At 41.5% G+C, this 18,431-nt stretch overlaps 1 protein-coding gene across 1 annotated transcript in view; it reads left to right on the top strand.

Annotated features, from left to right (window-relative positions):
- Nucleotides 1–17,399: 17,399 nt before the first annotated feature.
- The window catches only part of Stt3a (STT3 oligosaccharyltransferase complex catalytic subunit A), a 30,982-nt gene continuing 29,950 nt past the window's right edge, over nt 17,400–18,431 (top strand). The window contains exon 1 of the mRNA XM_032909460.1: nt 17,400–17,555. Coding sequence (XP_032765351.1) covers nt 17,468–17,555 — 88 coding nt within the window. The 5' untranslated portion in view covers nt 17,400–17,467. The remainder of the gene's footprint in view (nt 17,556–18,431) is intronic.

Genomic DNA, 18,431 nt, shown 5'->3' with positions numbered 1-18,431 from the left:
AGGAACAGGAGTTCAAGGTCATCCCCAGTTACAGAGCAAGTTTAAGGACAATCTGACCTGGCTGAGGCATGCATCAAAAATTAAAGTTTTAATTAAAGTGTTAAAGAATTAAAGTTCTCAGATTTGTCTTTCTCATCACTGTACTTGATGCCAGTAATGTAAAGGCTCAAAGACTCATGTCTACAATAGAGACATTTGTGTGGGAAAGTAGTTCATCCTGTGATACATGTGTAGAGTTAAGACAGCTTTGTGAAGTGCTTCCATGTTTCTGTGTGTTCTGGGGATTCATCTCAGGTCTTCAGGACTGCTTAGCAAATACTTGCTCACTGGGCCATCTTGCTACCCCGTTTGTGTGTGTTTACTGTGTAGGCCTTCCTGGACCTGCATTTACGGCAGCCTTTCTGCTTTGTCCTGATTTGGGGTGGGGTGGGGAGCAGTTTAGGTATACATCCACATGCCCACTCCAGAAAGTAGTGTGAACCTTCTTCACTATGGCATCGGCACTGAGTAATAATTAGGAAATGAGTCAAAGGGATACTAGGCTGTTTCTTTGCCAAGTTCTGAGAGGCAGTTTGAGACAAACTACGAATAAGCAACTGAATACAGGGACACCTCACCAAAAATGAAAGTTATGTTGAGATTTTTTAAAAAAAGAAAAGATGTGCTCACCTTTAATCCTTGCACTGGGGAGGCAGGTGAATTTCTGAGTTTGAAGCCAGTCTGGCCCAGGATACCCAGGGCTACACAGAAACAACAAACAACTAAAACATGTGCACATGCTCATAGGACACATGGTCATAGGACAATTTTCAGAAGTCCTGGCCTTGGCCAGAATCTTTAATGCAATCAATAGGGCTTAAGTTGTTTACCAAAGTATTTTTAAGGTATCACAGGCCTGAGAGTTAAGTGGGTAAAGACATAAGACTTGCAACCTGGTCTGGGGAGATGGCTCAGTGGTTAAGAACACTGAGAGTTCTTCCAGAGGTCCTAAGTTCAAATCCCAGCAACCACATGGTGGCTCACAACCATCTGTAATGATGCCATCTTCTGGTGTGTCTGAAGACAGCTACAGTGTACTTATATATAATAAATAAATAAATCTTTAAAAAAAAAAAAAAAAAAGACTTGCAACTTGGGTTTGATCTCTGAGACCCAACCCTCATAAAAGCAGGAGAGAACCAACTCCACAAAGTTATCCTCTAATTTTGACCTGTGTACTGTAACACTGGTTCTCATGCACCAGAATATACAAAACCATGGTGACAATTAAAAGTAGACACCACAACCTGGGCAGGCAAATGTGATGATTCAAAAAACTTATCCACCCACTATAGAAGATTTATATATTTATGTATGTGTGTGTATGTGTGAATATATGTCACAAATGTCTGGGTGTCTGCAGAGCCAGAAAAGGGAGTCAGTTCCTGGAGTAAGAATTACAGTAAATTGTGAACCACACTTCATGGCTGCTGAGAATTGAACTTGGGTCCTCTGGAAGAACTTACCTGGTGAATATCTCCAGCCCCTAGTACATTTGTTTATTCTTTTTTCCTCTTAGAGTCTAGATGTCTGTTATAGGGACTTTCCGACGGTCCTAGGGATTGAACATAGGACATTTTTTAGGCTAGGCAAGGGCTCTATAATTAGCCATATGCAAAGCCTACTGTATTAACTTGAAGAGTTAGAAAGAAGGTGCTTCAGATGCCTACTGGAACCATTATTTTACATAACTGAGACTGAACTTTGTACATGCTAGTTATCTCTAGTTCCACAAGTAATGCAGGTAAGAAAGACTGCAGTCATTTCTGTTAACTGCTGTGCCCTTAATAGAGGCTAACATAGGGGCTAAAAGGAATTGTGACAACCTGGAGTAAATTCAGAAGTGGGAAGTGAGCACGGTAACTCTTATCTATAATCCCAGCATTTGGAAGAGTGAGACCTGTGTCAAAAAACCCGAAGTGGGCAGCTACCTGCTAGCAGTTCGTAAGCTACCTTAAAAGGATGGTGTCTGTGGAGGAAACAAATGTGAAGCTATGATCTGATCACTATGTAGTCGTTTCTGCCAGCTAAGCTTACTTACACATTACTTTCTGGTTACAGCAGGAGTACATCCAGCTCTAGTTTCATATTAACCTTTATCACTGAGATTGTTTTGCTACCCCATTATCAGTTCCTTAATAGGGTGAAAGTCTGCTCACTCCTCATTAATGTAATCTGTGGTCAACAGAAAACAAATGAAGTTGATCTGAGGTCAGCGTCAGAACTTTGTAACACTGAGAACAATACATCAGTGAAATATGCTTGCCTGGCTGGCCCTAAGGTGAATCCACAGACAAGTAACAACTAGGTGGGAGAAAGATGACATAATTATGTAACAAGTACTTGAGCACTTTCTGTCAGATATTTGCAAAGTATTGGTAAGCCAAGTGAGACTACTGCCCTCCACTCCATTGAGTGAGACTTGCCATGGAGATAAAAGTGACTCTAGAAACAAAAGTTCTACCCTGGGTTCGGTCCCCAGCTCTGGAAAAAAAAGAAAAAGAAAAAAAAAGTTCTAGACTGGGTGTGGTGATCCATGCCTACCCAGAACTCAGGAGGGAGGAGGTAGGAGATTACTACAAATTCAAGGCCAACCTGGTCTATGTAACAAGTTTCAGGCCACCTAGAACTACATTTTAGGACCCTTGTCCTTAAGGGGAGGAGGGGGAAGAAAGGTAAATTCTACTGTTTTCACAGAAATTTGAGAAGTTACTATATTCACAAAGTATAAGTAGTTTGCTGTGAAAAGGAAATAGGAAAGTAAGAAATTAAAACTGTTCTCGAATGGTGGTCCACACCTTTAATCTCAAGATTTAGGAAGCAGAGGCAGGTGGATCTCTAGATTCTAGGTTTACGTAGTTGATTGTGTTCTAGTCCAGCCAGAATTACAAAATGAGATGCGACTTCAAACAACAACAAAGTGGTACTGAGGGAGAGATGGTATGTCCCTTAAGAGCACATAATGTTCTTGCAGAAAACCCCAATTTGGATTCTAGTATTCATGTTAGGTGGTTCAAAACCATGTGTAACTTCAGCTCTAGGGAACTGACACCCTCTTCTAGACTTCATAGGCACCAGCACTCAAGTACACACACATGAACACAATAATAATAATGATAATAAAGATGTTTTAAAAAGTGATATTGATGTTAAATTGTTGTAACAATAAAAGTGAGGACATTTTCAAATATTAAAAAAAAAAAATAGGCTGGGCAGTGAGAGCACACACCTTTAATTCCAGCACTCGGGAGGCAAAGGAAGACAAATCTGAGTTCAAGGACAGCCTGATCTACAGAGCAGGTTCCAGAATGATCAGAGCTACACAGACAAACCGTGTTTTGAACCCCCTCAAAAAGCAAAAGGAAGCAAGTAACCAAACAAACCCCCAAGACAAAACCCAACCAACCAACCAACCAAACATGGGAAAAGTTAAAAGAATTGGGGTATCCAAGAAACAAGAGATCCAACTTTATTTCTTTAAACAAACTTCAGAAAATGACAGCAGGGCCTGGAGAGATGGCTCAGTGGTTAAGAGCACCCGACTACTCTTCTAGAGGTCCTGAGTTCAATCCCCAGCAACCACATGGTGGCTCACAACCATCTGTAAAGAGATCCGATGCCCTCTTCTGGTGTGTCTGAAGACAGCTACAGTGTACTTATATATAATAAATGAATAAATCTTTAAAAAAAAATGACAGCAGGAAAATGGAAATGTGCAAAATTATGCCATGTTCCAAAACCAACACTTGAAGTCAGACAAAAGAGCTAACTGTAAAGTAGAAAAAAATGGAAGAAAATGTATGAGATTGCTAAGGATGACTCAGTCAGTTACCAGGCTTTTCAAGAGCACATTGGATAATAGAAGATAAAACCTCAATGCATGGAAAATACTCTGTTATGGAGGGGAGGGAGGGAGGGAGGAGGAGTGGGTACTCACTCGATTCCTAAACTATGTGTGTGGGGGGCTGTTCTTTGAACATATTTTAAACTTAGAATTTCACACAATTCCATACATGCATTCAGCTTGTTTTGGTGGTACTCATCACCTCCCTTTCCCATCCTTTCACTTTTTTAAAAGATCATGTAGCTCAGCACAGATCTTAATTTCTTCAGTAGCCTTAAATTCCTGCTTCTCCTCTGCCCCCCCCTAAAAAGATTTACTTATTTATTTTATGCATGTGAGTACACTGTCTTCAGATATACCAGAGGGCATCTCTCCATCCCCAAATTCCCGGTTCTCCTGCCTTCACCTTCTGTGTTCTTAAAGGAACAAAATATGGGCATTTACAACATGCAAGGCACTATTTGTTTGTTTTTTCTTGTATTTTTTTTGCTTTACAAATTCAGCCTCTCTGAAAAAGAATACATGAAAAAAAATGAAAAAAAAAATCCAAGAAATAGACATTAAAACAGAACACCCAGGTTGGAGTGATGGTTTGGGGTTAAGAACACTGACTGCTCTTCCCAAGGTCTTAAGTTCAATTCCCAGCAACACCATGATTGCTCACAACCATCTGTAATAGAATCTGATGCCCTCTTCTGGTGTGTCTGAAGACAGTAACAGTGTACTCATATACATAAAATAAATAAATCTTCAAAAAAGGGGGGAATCACAATAATATATCTTTGAAACACACTTAGAGAAGGAGGTTCTGTGACTAACTTTCTAGAAGAAAAGATCTATATATGCACTAGGCCCAGAAGTTTGAGGGTGTGTGTATGTGTACACACCTGTCACGGCCAGCATATGGAGGATAGGACAATCTACAGGAGTTAGATATTTCCTTCGACCTTGTTTAGGGTTGGGCCTGTCTTGCTTCTGCTGCTTGGATGTGTACTCTGTGGCTAGCTGGATTTTGAGTTTTGGACTGTCCTCGTGTCTTATTTCCCACCTCCCATTTTACAGAGGAACCCTGGGATTGCAGATATGGGCCACTGAAACCAGGATTTTTGTGTGTAACTCAGGTCATCAAGTTTTCACAGCAAGTGTTTTTACAGAAACACTTCGGGGGCCCTGTGCCTCTTTTACAATGACAATGTTATAGTTCCTTTCTTTCTCTCCAGGTCTGGGGATCAAATGTAGGAAGAGCCCCATACCACCTGAGGCCTTTGAAGTTTAAATGCTAAATATTCCCTGGATAGATAGATAGATAGATGGATAGATAGATAGATGTAGATATAGATAGATTTATATATGTATATGTACTGAAAGCTTAGTTTCTAGCCCATGACACTGTTAGGCAGTGGTAGAACCTTTGATAGGACCTAGAGGAAGTTAGTTGGGTCACTGGGAGTATGCCCTTGAAGGGGATATTAGAGCCCCAGACTCTCTTGTTCTTCCTCAGCTACCATGAAGCGTTAGACTTCTTCCATAAGTTGTACCAGCATGGACTAAACTAACAATGCTAAGTGATGAGCTCATTTCTTTTTTAAAAAATAATTTATTTTTATGTGACTTGGTGTTTTGCATGCACGTATGTCTGTGAGAAGGTGTCCAGTCCTATGGAACTGGAGTTACAGACAGTTGTCATTATGTGGGTGCTGGGAACTGACCCTGGGTTCTCTGGCAGAGCAGTCAGTGCTCTTAATCAACCAGCCATCTCTCCAGCCCCACTTTTTCTCCTTTTAAGTTATTTAGTCATAATAACAAAAATTAGAATGGACAGAAAGGTGATGGCCAGCCAGATGGCTCGGCAGATATGGGCATATACCGCCAAGCCTAAAAACTTGAGTTTGATTCTAGCATGGTTGAAGGAGAGTACTGATTCCTCCTCAAGCTGTCCTCTGACCTCTAAATGCATGCCATAGCATATGTGATCATACACACTTATATGCACTGAATTGTTTTTTTATTGGATTTTTAAATTTACATTTCAAATGTTATCCCCTTTCCTGGTTTCCTATTCATAAACCAATTATCACATCTCTCCTTCCCCTTCTTCTAGGAGGGTGTTCCCCCACCAAACAAACCATCCCTTCCTGCTTCCCCCCCCCCATATTCCCCTACAGTGGGTGGGGTTGAGCCTTGGTAGGACCAAGCCCTTCTCCTCCCAATGGCGACCCACAAGGCCATCCTCTGCTACATATGCAGCTGGAGCCATGGGTCTGACTATGTGTACTCTTTGGATGGTGGTTTAGTCCCTAGGACTGGGAGCTCTGGTTGGTTGGTATTGTTCTTATGGGGTTGCAAACCCCTTCAGCTCCTTCAATCCTTTCTATAAATCCTCCAATGGGGACCCCATTCTCAGTTCAATGGTTGACTATGAGCATTTACCTCTGTATTTGTGATGCTCTGGCTGAGCCTCTCAGGAGACAGCTATATCAGGCTCCTGTCAGCATGCACTTCTTGGCATCAGCAATATTGCCTGAGTTTGTGGCTGTATGAGTATGGGCTGGATTCCCAGATGGGGCAGGCTCTGAATGGCCAATCCTTCAGTCTCTGCTCCAAACTTTGTCTCCTTCCTATGAAAAATTTTGTTCCCCCTTTTAAGAAGGACTGAAGCATCCACACTTTGGTCATCCTTCTTCTTGAGCTTCATGTATTTTGTGGATTGTATCTTGGGTAATCTGAGCTTTTAGGCTAATATCCACTTATCAGTGAATGCATAGCATGTGTGTTTTTTTTTGTGATTGGGTTACCTAACTCAGGATGACATTTTCTAGTTCCATCCATTTGCCTATGAAATTCATGAAGTCATTGTTTTTAAGAGCTGAGTAGTATTCCATTGTGTAGGTGTACTATATTTTCTGTATCCATTCCTCTGTTGAAGGATATCTGCCAGCTTCTGGCTATTATAAATAAGGATGCTATGAACATAGTGGAGCATGTTTCCCTGTTATATGTTGGAGCATCTTTTGGGTGTATGCCCAGGAGTGGTATAGCTGGGTGCTCAAGTAGTACTATGTCCAATTTTCTGAGGAACTTCAAAACTGATTTCCTGAGTGGTTGTACCAGCTTGGCAAGATGGTACACAATATTAATTCTACCAATCCATGAGCATGGGAGATATTCCCATATTCTGAGATCTTCTTCAATTTGTTTCTTCAGAGACTTGAAGTTCTTGTCATACAGATCTTTCACTTGCTTGGTTAGAGTCACATCAAGGTATTCTATGTTATTTGTGACTATTGTGAAGGGTTTTGTTTCCCTAATTTCTTTCTTAACCAGTTTATCCATAGAGTAGGGAAGGCTATTGATTTGTTTGAGTTAATTTTATACCTAGTCACTTTACTGAGGTTTTTAATCAGCCTTAGTTCTCTGGTGGAACTTTTGGGGTCAGTTAAGTACACTATCATATCATCTGCAAATAGTGATATTTTGACTTCTTCCTTACCAATTTGTATCTCTTTGACCTCCTTTTGTCGTCTTATGGCTCTGGCTTGGACTTCAAGTACTATATTGAAAAAGTAAGGAGAGAGTGGGCAGCTCTAGTCCCTGATTTTAGTGGGATTGTTTCAAGTTTCTCTCCATTTAGTTTGATATTGGCTACTGGTTTGCCATGTATTGCTTTTACTATGTTTAGGTATGGGCTTGAGTTCCTGATCTTTCTAAGACTTTCAACATGAAGGGGTGTTGAATTTTGTCAAATGCTTTCTCAGCATCTAATGAGATGATCATGTGGGTTTTTTTTCTTTTACACAGTGGATTACATTGATAGATTTCCATATATTGAACAATTCCTGCATCCCTGGGATGAAGCCTAGTTGATCATGATGTTTGATCGTTTTGATGTGTTATTGGATTCGGTTTGCGAGAATTTTATTGAGTATTTTTGTGTCGATATTCATGAGGGAAATTGGTCTGAAGTTCTCTTTCTTTGTTGGATCTTTGTGTGGTTTAGGTATAAGCCTAATTGTGGCTTCATAGAAGGAATTTGGTAGTGCTCCGTCTGTTTCTATTTTGTGGAATAGTTTGGACAGTATTGGTATGAGGTTTTCTACGAAGGTCTGATAAAATTCTCACTAAACCCATCTGGTCCTGGGCTCTTTTTGGTTGGGAGACTTTTACCAACTCCTATTTCTTTAGGAGTTATGGGACTGTTTAGATGGTTTATCTGTTCCTGATTTAACTTTGGTACCTGGTATCTGTCTAGAAAATTGTCCATTTCATCCAGATTTTCTAGTTTTGTTGAATATAGGCTTTAGTAGTAGGATCTGATGATTTTTTTCCTCAGTTTCGGTTGTTATGTCTCCCTTTTCATTTCTGATTTTGTTACTTGGATACTCTCTCTGTGACCTCTGGTTAGTCTGACTAAGGGTTAATCTATCTTGTTGATTTTTCTCAAAGAACCAGCTCCTGGTTTTGTTGATTCTTTGTATAGTTCTTTTTGTTTCTACTTGGTTGATTTCAGCCCTGAGTTGGATTATTTCCTGCCATCTACTCCTCTTGGGTATATTTGCTTCTTTTTGTTCTAGAGCTTTTTGGTGTGCTGTCAAGCTGATAATGTATGCTCTCTCCAGTTTGTTTTTTGTTTTTTTTTTTCTTTTTTCTTTTTTTTCATATCTTTTTCTTTTTTCGTTTCCTTCCTTCCTTCCTTCCTTCCTTCCTTCCTTCCTTCCTTTATTTTTTGAGGCACTCAGAGCTTTGAGTTTTCCTCTTAGCAGTGCTTTCATTGTGTTCCATAGGTTTGGATATGTTGAGCCTTCATTTTCATTAAATTCTAAGAAGTCTTTAATTTATTTCTTCCTTGATCAAATCATCATTGAGTAAAGTATTGTTCAGGTTCCATGTGTATATAGGCTTTCTGTCGTTTTTGTTGTTATTGAAGACCGGCCTTAGTCCGTGGTGATCTGATATGATGCATGGGATTATTTCAATCTTCTTGTATCTGTTGAAGCTTGTTTTATGACTGATTATATGGTCAATTTTGGAGAAGATACCATGAGGTGCTGAGAAGAAGGTATATTCTTTTGTTTTAGGATGAAATGTTCTGTAGACATTTGTTAAATCTATTTGGTTCATAACTTCTGTTAGCTTTTCTGTGTCTCTGTTTAGTTTCTATTTCCGTGATCTGTCCATTGCTGAGAGTGGGGTGTTGTAGTTTCTCATTATTATTGTGTAAGGTACAATGTGTGCTTTGAGCTTTAATAAGGTTTCTTTTATGAATGTATGTGCCCTTGCTTTTGGAGCATAGATATTCAGTTCATCTTGGTGGATTTTTACTTTGATGAATATGAAGTGTCCTTCCTTTTCTTGATAGCTTTTGGTTGAAAGTCAATTTTATTGGCTATTAGGATGGCTACTCCAGCTTGTTGCTTGGGACCATTTCCTTGGCAAATTGTTTTCCATCCTTTTACTCTGAGGTGGTGTCTGTCATTGTCACATGCAGGAAAATGCTGGGTCCTCTTTCTGTATCCAGTCTGTTAGTCTATGCCTCTTTATTGGGGAATTGAGTCTAGTTATGTTAAGAGATATTAAGGAATAGTGATTATTGTTTCCTCTTATTTTTTTTTTCTTTTTTCTTTTTTTCGGAGCTGGGGACCGAACCCAGGGCCTTGAGCTTGCTAGGCAAGCACTCTACCACTAAGCTAAATCCCCAACCCCTCCTCTTATTTTTGTTGTTAGAGGTGGAATTATATTTGTGTGGCTCTCTTCTTTTTGGTGCTGTAAGAGTCCGTTCTTGCTCTTTCTATGGTGTAGTTTTCCTCGTGTTGGGAGTTTTCCATCTATTATTCTTTGTATGGATGGATTTGTGGAATGATATTGTGTAAATTGGGTTTTGTCATGGAATCTCTTGGTTTTTTCCATTTTTGTTGAGACTTTTGTTGGCTATAGTAGCTCGGGCTGGCATTTGTGTTCTCTTAGGGTCTTTATGACATCTGCCCAGGATCTTCTGGCTTTCATATTCTCTGGTGAGAAGTCTGGTGTAATTTTAATGGGTCTGTCTTTATATGTTACTTGACCTTTTTCCCTTACTGCTTTTAATATTCTTTCTTTGTTTTGTGCATTTGGTGTTTTGACTATAATGTGACGGGAGGAATTTCTTTTCCAGTCCAATCTATTTGGAGTTCTGTAGGCTTCTTGTATGTGTATGGACATCTCTTTCTTTAGGTTAGGGAAATTTCCTTCTATAATTTTGTTGAAGATATTTACTGGCCCTTTAAATTGGGAATCTTCACTGTCTTCTATACCTATTATCCTTTGTTTTGATTTTCTCATTGTGTCCTGGATTTCCTGGGTGTTTTGGGTTAGGAGCTTTATGTGTTTTACATTTTCTTTGACAGTTGTTTCAATGTTTTCTATGGTATCTTCTACTCCTGAGATTCTCTCTTCTATCTCTTGTATTCTGTTGGTGATGCTTGCTTCTCTGACTCCTGATTTCTTTCCTAGGTTTTCTATCTCCAGGGTTTTCTCCCTTTGTGATTTCTTTATTGTTTCTATTTCCATATTTTAAATCCTGGACCATTTTGTTCAATTCCTTCACCTGTTGGTTGTGTTTTCCTGTAGTTCTTGAAGGGTTATTTGTGTTTCATCTTTAAGTGCTTCTACTTCTTTATCTGTGTTGTCCTGAATTTCTTTAAGGGATTTATTTATGTCCTTCTTAAAGTCCTATCATCATCATGAGATGTGATTTTAAATCCAAATCTTGTTTTCCGGTGTGTTTGGATATCCAGTATTTGCTTTGGTGGGAGAACTGGGCTTTGATAATGCCAAGTAGTCTTGGTTTCTTTTGCTTAGGTTAATTCGCTTGCCTCTTGCCATCAGGTTGTCTTTGGTGTTAGCTTGCTTGTCTTGCTGTTTCTGACAGTGGCTTGACCCTCCTGTACGCCTCTGTGTCAGCACTCCTGTTGATCTGTTTTCTTTCAGCCAGCTCTGGGAACAGAGATCTGCTCCTGGGTTTGTGTGTCCTCAAGTCTCCAGGCCCGTCACTTAGGCAGGTTGCTCTGCTCTCAGGTTTGTTAGCACTCCTGGAGACTGGCTTTCATATGTGGGTGCAGGCAGAAACCAGAAGGGTCCTGCCCCTGACTGCTCCTAGGTTCCTGTATCCAGAGGGCACTAGGCAGGTTCCTCTTGGGCCAGGAATGTAAGCATAAGCGGAGATCTCCCCTGAGCTCTCAGGATTGTCTGCACTTCTGAGAGTCCAGCTCAGAGCTGTGTTGCTGATTCAGTTCAGTTCTGAACTCAGGCAGAAACAGAAAGGTTCCTGTTGCTGACTGCTCCTGGGTTCCTGTATCCTGAGGGCTCCAGGCAGGTCCCTCAGAGCAGAAGTGGTGGTCTTATCTCTGCTTTCAGATGTGTCAGTGCTCCTGGAGACTGGCTCTCAGCTCTCAGTGCAGGCAGAGACTAGAAGAAATCCTGTCCCTGACTGTTCCTAGGTTCTTGTTTCCAGAGGGCTCTACTGCTCCTGAATTACTTTTTAAAATTAGAAATGTAAATAAGTCAAGAAAGATTCACATCTCTATTAGAAAATCTTAAGTCTTACAAAACATGAATTTCCATTTTATATTATATTTTAATTATTATACATATTCGTTATATGAATTTGTTGGATTCACTGTGATATCTCCACATATACATGTACACTGCCACAGAGTACTAATTAACCAAGAAGTACTAATTATTTTATGCATGTGTTTGTGTAGGGGTATGTGCCCTTGAGTGAAGGTGCCCTCAGTGGCTATCGGATCCCATGTAGCTGATGTTACAAGTAGCTGAAAGCCACATTGAGTACTGGGAGTCAAACTTGTGTCCTCTGCAAGATTAATACAGACCTTAACTGGGAAGCCACCTCTCCAGTACCACTTCTACCACTTTTAAGTTTATCACATAGGAAAATACAAGCAATGCTCACTGTTCTGTGACTGGCTTGCTATGTGAGGGCAGAGGCAGGTCTGGAGAGGTGGCTCACAGGTTGAGCACACTGTCTGCTCTTCCAGTGAACTTGAGTTCAATTCCCAGCAACCACATGGTGGCTCATAACCATCTATAATGAGGTCTGGGTGCCCTCTTCTGGCCTGCAGGCATACATGCTTCTGTGTCTCACTGTTCACATGCTAAGTAAGTGATGGCTTACTTAACATGCTGCTGTCCGGTTGTGTAATCTTCCTGCCAACAGTAGACTTCATTTTTATAATGCTTCATTATGTATGCCTCTGTAGGGTTATTGTTACTGTGATGAAACACCATAAGCAAAGCAACCTGGGGAGGGAAGGGTTTATTAGGCTTATGCTTCCTCAGCACTGAAAGAAGTCAGGACAGGAACTCAAACAAGGCAGGAACCTGGAGGCAGAAGATGATACACAGGCAGTGGTGGAATGCTGCTTACTGACATTTGCTTTGCTCAGTCTGCTTTCTTATAGAATCCAGGACCACCAACCCAGGGTTAGCACTACCCACAATGTGCTGGGGCCTCCCACGTCAATTACTAATTAAGAAAATGTACCACAGGCTTGCCTACTGCCTGAACTTACGGAGGCATTTTTTTTTTTTTTCAGAGCTGGGGACGGAACCCAGGGCCTTGCGCTTGCTAGGCAAGCGCTCTACCACTGAGCTAAATCCCCAACCCCACGGAGGCATTTTCTAATTGAGGTTCCGTCCTTTCAGATGGTTTTAGCTTGTGTCAAGTTGTTATGAAACTAGCCAGCACAGTGTACATGTAAGTGCTTTCTTTGCCCACTTATCAGTTGGTAGACAGTGAGGCCAATTGCTTATTTAGGTTATTGCCAATAGTGCTGGCAAACATTTTAAAAACTGATAGAATAGTAAAATCATTGCTTTCTAAATCCTCCAACTCAGAACTGAATTCATATGTAATCAGTGGGTATTATATTTTTCCTTTTTTGAGTTGATTTGTAATACAATTTTGTGCAACTTGGTTTTCCCATCTTCACTGATATTTACCAATTAGCTATAATTATAATTAGCTTGTTTGCTATTAAAAATTCATCCTGCTCTTTTTTGTTTTGAGTAGAGACAAGGTTTCACTGACCTAGAACTTTCTGCATAAACCACATGGCCTTCAACTTTTAGAGATCTTCCTATCTCTGCTCACCACTATGCCACCATGCCCACTCTCCTTTTTTATAGATGGTTGTGAGCCACTATGTGGGAATTGAACTCAGGACATCTGGAAGAGCAGAGAGAGTGCTTAACCTCTGAGCCATCTATCTAGCACCCCGCTAGTCTCCTTTTATTAACAGGAATATTATTCCTAAAAATGATGTTATCACTTAGAAACCTAAAGGTAGTGTTCAATTAAAAAAAAGGGGGCGGGGGAAGAAAGCTTTCAGTAATCTACATCTTTTTGTCCTTCAAGTCTTTTTTATTCCCCTTCAGGGTGAATGTAGACTAAGAAAAAGGGAAAACTCATGAGTGGGAGGGGCTTCAAGGGAGGAACACTTTTAACATTATCTATCTATCTATCTATCTATCTATCTATCTATCTATCTATCTATCTATCTATCTATCTGCCACAGCGGAGTTGTGGAAAACTTTGTGGGGTCAGTTCTCTTCTGCCAACTTTAGGTGGGTTCTGGGGAATCAAACTCAAGATTGTAGATTGTAAGGGGCAACTGTCCTTACCCCTAGTCTCTCTCTCTCTCTCTCTGTTTGGTCAAAAATAAAAAAATCTGAGGTAACCTTTTACCATACAATGGTATGGTATTACCATACATGGTAAAAGTCTTGACCAGATTTAGGCACTGTAATCTTTTGTTTCCCAGACTCTAAAACTGTGAGAAATAATTTTTCTATTTAAGAAATTAAGTGGGTTGGGGATTTAGCTCAGTGGTAGAGCGCTTGCCTAGAAAGCGCAAGGCCCTGGGTTCGGTCCCCAGCTCCGAAAAAAAGAAAAGAAAAGAAAAAAAAAAAAAAAAGAAATTAAGCTATGTTGTGAAGCCACAGGAGTTTGAACGTATGTAAAGTCCTTATGCGTATCTCTGTCAGATTAAGATGCCTGGAATTAGCTCTTCCTGCCTCAGCTTCTGGGAGCGCTGGCATCACAAGTGTGTGCTCTACCGTTATTGCTAAAAGAAAAACGACATGGAATATATACTATAAAAACAAAAGAGGAGAGCTATTGAGTTAGGTCCTGGTGTAAAAATTGGCCCTGAGGAATTTTGAGGAAATACATTATTTGCAAAGTACTGATTTCAATAATTGGTGGTTCCTTTCATGGGGGAGTTAAAGAGAAGCCAGCATCACTGGCACTGGATGGTCTATTCTCTAGCGTAGTCTTTGGTTTGAGGCTTGCAAGACATCGAAGCGTTCGAATATACGCTGGAATACGTACATCCGTGTATATGTATATGTTTATATCTGAAAGATTGCCTTTGGCAGCTGAAGCCTGCTCAGTGACTGCTCTCAGTAACGTTTTCGGAGGGTCAGGGAGGAGAAAGGTCACCCTCACAGAGGCCTGGCAAAGGGCCAAACTGAAAAAGCAAGGCTGCCTCCTGAGTGCAGAGAGCTAGCCGCTCCGGGCCTTGGGATAATTTCTGCAGGCCATTGCTGGCTCAGCACAACACGGGCGGTTCTGACAGCATTTTAGGCCCTCTGAGCACTTTCACAAAGCCAGACCTGAAGAAATCGAAATGCTTCGGTGAAATTTGTCAGGAGTCCCTTTATCGAAGCTATTTGAAACAGAGTTAGAAACAATTCTTGGGCTCATTAGTTGACACATCTTACACAAGGTGGGTCCGTGTGAACCATGGAGGCTGAGTAGTTTTCATAACACGTCTTCTCTTCTTCCACCGTTTACTGGGTAAACAACCATTTCTACCTTAAAGAACAAGCGGATCTGCAGTCCAACTTTTCCGGAGGTGGGCGACCGACCTCCGCTTTCTCTACGTATTTCCGCTTCTGCTCATGTGACCGGGGTACAGTGTCCACTCCTTCCCATCACGGTTTCTTCCTGGTCTGCAGACCGACACGTCACTTCTCGGCTCTCAACCAAACTGTTCAGAGCACGCTCTTTCCGCGGGTTTCCCTCCCCCGCGCTGGCCTATCACAGCTCGGTGGGAACTCGTGGTCACGCCTCTCAATGGGTTGAATGATAGCTACATTGTCCACTCAAAAGGAGGAATCTAGGCTTGTTCCACGCCCTCGAAATGACAGACAGAACCGTTATCCTGTCGGTCCCCTGAAGTGGCCATTGACCGAGGCCAGCCAATGCGGAGTGGGTAGGGAGGCGGGCCTTGGCTACTGTCAGGGTTGGGTGCGCCGCTGAACGGATGGCAGGGGGAGCAGAGTGGGTTCCTGAGGCGCATCCGTAGGGTGAGAAGGCTCTTGGGTAGCGATAGGGGGATAGCGGCAGGTGCTGCGCGGGGTGTTGGCGGGCTTGAACGAGGTGCTGGAGGCTGGCCTGTAAAAGTGGGGAGCCGAGCCCTGCTTGCGGCCTGGCGGAGGAGGGGGCGTGGGGTGTGAGGTGTGGAGGTTTAGGCACCGGGGAACTGGACGATCGGAGGAAGGATCTTGGTAGAGCAATGCACTCTGGCCATGAGGGCGTGGGACATAGGATCTTGGCACTAGCTTGGAAGGGCCACGCAGAGTGTGCTGAGGTGGTGGGGTCGGGGTCAGTGAGGGTGCGCAAGAGGACGTGGAAAAGAGTTGGGAAAACCACCGAGGCTGCAGCCCTAGAATTTAGAGCTGGGGTTGTTAGGGTGTAAAGGCTTGCAGACAGCTGAGAAGCAGGGAGATGAGGAGCCGATAAGAAAAGCTTCTTTTCTCTTTCTGTACCCTATCCGTGTGTGCAGATTACCAAGAACGGGATGAAAACTTGCACTATTCAGCTTTAAATTACTAGTAGCTAGCTGCCTTTACTCAGTTTTCAAGCCTAGGTTTTAGCATTCCCGCTGCCTTTGCTTACTCTTCAGGTGTATGGATCATATCAGCTCAGTGGTGTTTAGTGTCACCTATCTCCGGAGAACAACTACAAACCCAAGAGATGGGACTGAGTTGTTCACTTCCCGGAATTAGTGCGTGATAAGTCTTCCCTTTGGAATTATAATTAAACACACCAGCCCAAACTGCTCTTTTGCTATAGTTAATTAAAGGAGAGATGCTAGACTTCGAAGTGTGACTCTTCCTGTTTCCATTTTATTCAGTGTTATCCTTTTCCAACATTCTCTCCCCCCAATCCTGGAAAGAAGAGAACAAGATAGTGGAGCCCCACGCCCTGCATAGTTTTGAATGGTGCCACATTTTCTCTGTTGCTGTATTCTTTGTTCCTTAGTCCTTAACACAACTCTGGTCAATAACTAATTACAATTCTGAACTGTCTGCAGATTGCTTCTGTTACTACCATCCATCCCAACAATTTGTTCTGGTTCAGAAGGAAAAACAATTTATATATATATATATATATATATATATATATATATATATATATATATTTTTTTTTTTTTTTGGACTGAGAATTATGTCCAATCAGCTATGATTTCTAAATTTCTACTTTCACTTCCCTCCCTCCCTACTTCCTTCCCTCCCCAAATTACCCCCTTCTCTTTACTCCCACCCTCAGCCCCAACCCCTAAACTAATGTGGCAAGGTCTCACATTAACTCAAACTGACCTAGAACTTAACTCTGTATATCCATGCGGAACTCAACAGTACAATGACCCTCCTTCCTCAGTGTCACCAAGTGGTGGGAATCTAGACATGGCTAGTATACCTGGCTTGTCTGGTCTCCTCCCTTGCCCAGTCATCCATTTCCGTGATTGCTTTCTTTTCCCCCTTTAACAAGTGCCTTTGTTTGGTCTTCCATCTTTTCATTTCCACATCCTTTCTTCTACCCTTTCCCCTCCCCGTCTGTTTCTGTCTGATTCTTCTGCCATACTTTTGCCAGTTGTACTTAGTAGATGTGCAAGTAGGAAACAGAATTGTGAGTGGAATAGTTATTTCTTTTTGTAGTACTGAAGATGGAAACTAGAGCCTTGTTGCCTCTTAGGCAAATGCTCTGTTGTCGAATTACATGGGCAGCCCTTTCAAGGAATTTTATTTTGAGACAGACTCTCACTAAATTGGCTAGTCTGGTCTGCAGCCTTTGATTCTCCTGCCTTACTCTCCCATGTAGCTGGGATTAGAGACATGTGTTCAGTGGTATGTTTTTGATTACTCTTTTTGGTCTTTTATTTTTGGCAGGGAAGGCAATATAACTAGGTTACTAGGTAACCTTGACTGGCCTAGAATGTGCTGTAGATCAGACTGGCCTGCCTCTGCTTTCTGAGTATTGGGATTAAAGGCATGTGCCACCAAGCCTGGGCCTACTTTTTTGCTTTGACACATAAACCTAATGTTTGCTTCCTTACCTGTGTAGTCCCAGGTTGGGTTACCTCTATGGTGTTTCTGTAGCTCATCTATACTTTGTGCTTTCTAACCATCATAAAAGATTAAAGCTAATTTAAGTAAGTTTAGGACATTCAATATCGTACTGTCTTACTTTTTCCATTTCAGGTATTTGAATATAGTCAGTTGCTACCCTTTGATGTCAAGATGACTAAGCTTGGATTTTTGCGATTGTCCTATGAGAAGCAGGACACACTTCTAAAGCTCCTCATCCTGTCGATGGCTGCTGTGTTATGTGAGTCTAAGTGTATGCTTCTCCTTGGAGTTGGAATGATGAAAAATTAAAAGCAGCTTTTAAAAACATGGTTATTCTTTTAGTAGATTACTGTTTTCTTTTTTAAATTATTTATTTTATTTATACGAGTACACTGTAGCTGCCTTCAGACACACCAGAAGAGAGCATCGGATCCTATTACGGATGGTTGTGAGCCACCATGTGGTTGCTGGGAATTGAACTCAGGACCTCTGAAAGAGCAGTCAGTGCTTTAAATGGCTGAGCCATCTCTCCAGCCCAAGATTGCCGTTCCTTTTGCCATTTCTCACTAATTTTATTTATTTTTTTTACTTAGTCACTTTACATCCTGCTCACTGTTCCTTTCCCATCTCACTGGTATAGTTTTATGAAGGTAGAATAACCCAAGAAGTATAAACCTTAGGGCTGTTGATAGGAAAAGTTGGCAGCATTCTGTGTTGGTTCTATATTCCCACTGGCTGAAAGAAAGTGGAAGCTAGTAGACGTTGACTTTTTAAAAAAATTATTTATTCTTTTTTAATTTGATGTGCATTGGGTTTTTGCCTGCATGTATGTCTATGTGAGAGTGTTGGATCTCCTGGAACTGGAGTTATAGACAGGTGTGAACTGCCATTTTGTTGCTGGGAATTGAACCCAGGTCCTCTGGAAGAGCAGTCAGTGCTTTTAGCCGCTGAGCCATCTCTCCAGCTTCCAGGTGTTGAATTTTGTAAAAGATTTATCTTCTACAAGATAGTAGATTTGTCTGTCTATCCCAGGGCACTGCAGTGAGGAATTATCTGGACAAGGTTTATTGAGTTTGGAAAGACCATCTAGATGGGACGATGCCCTTCTGTAGGCAGTGGTCCTGAATTGAATTGA

This window comes from Rattus rattus, chromosome 8 (assembly GCF_011064425.1).
Source record: "Rattus rattus isolate New Zealand chromosome 8, Rrattus_CSIRO_v1, whole genome shotgun sequence".
NCBI classification, from domain to species: Eukaryota; Metazoa; Chordata; class Mammalia; order Rodentia; family Muridae; genus Rattus; species Rattus rattus.
Note: the sequence above shows the minus strand (reverse complement) of the source record. Positions and strands in the feature narration are given on the sequence as shown.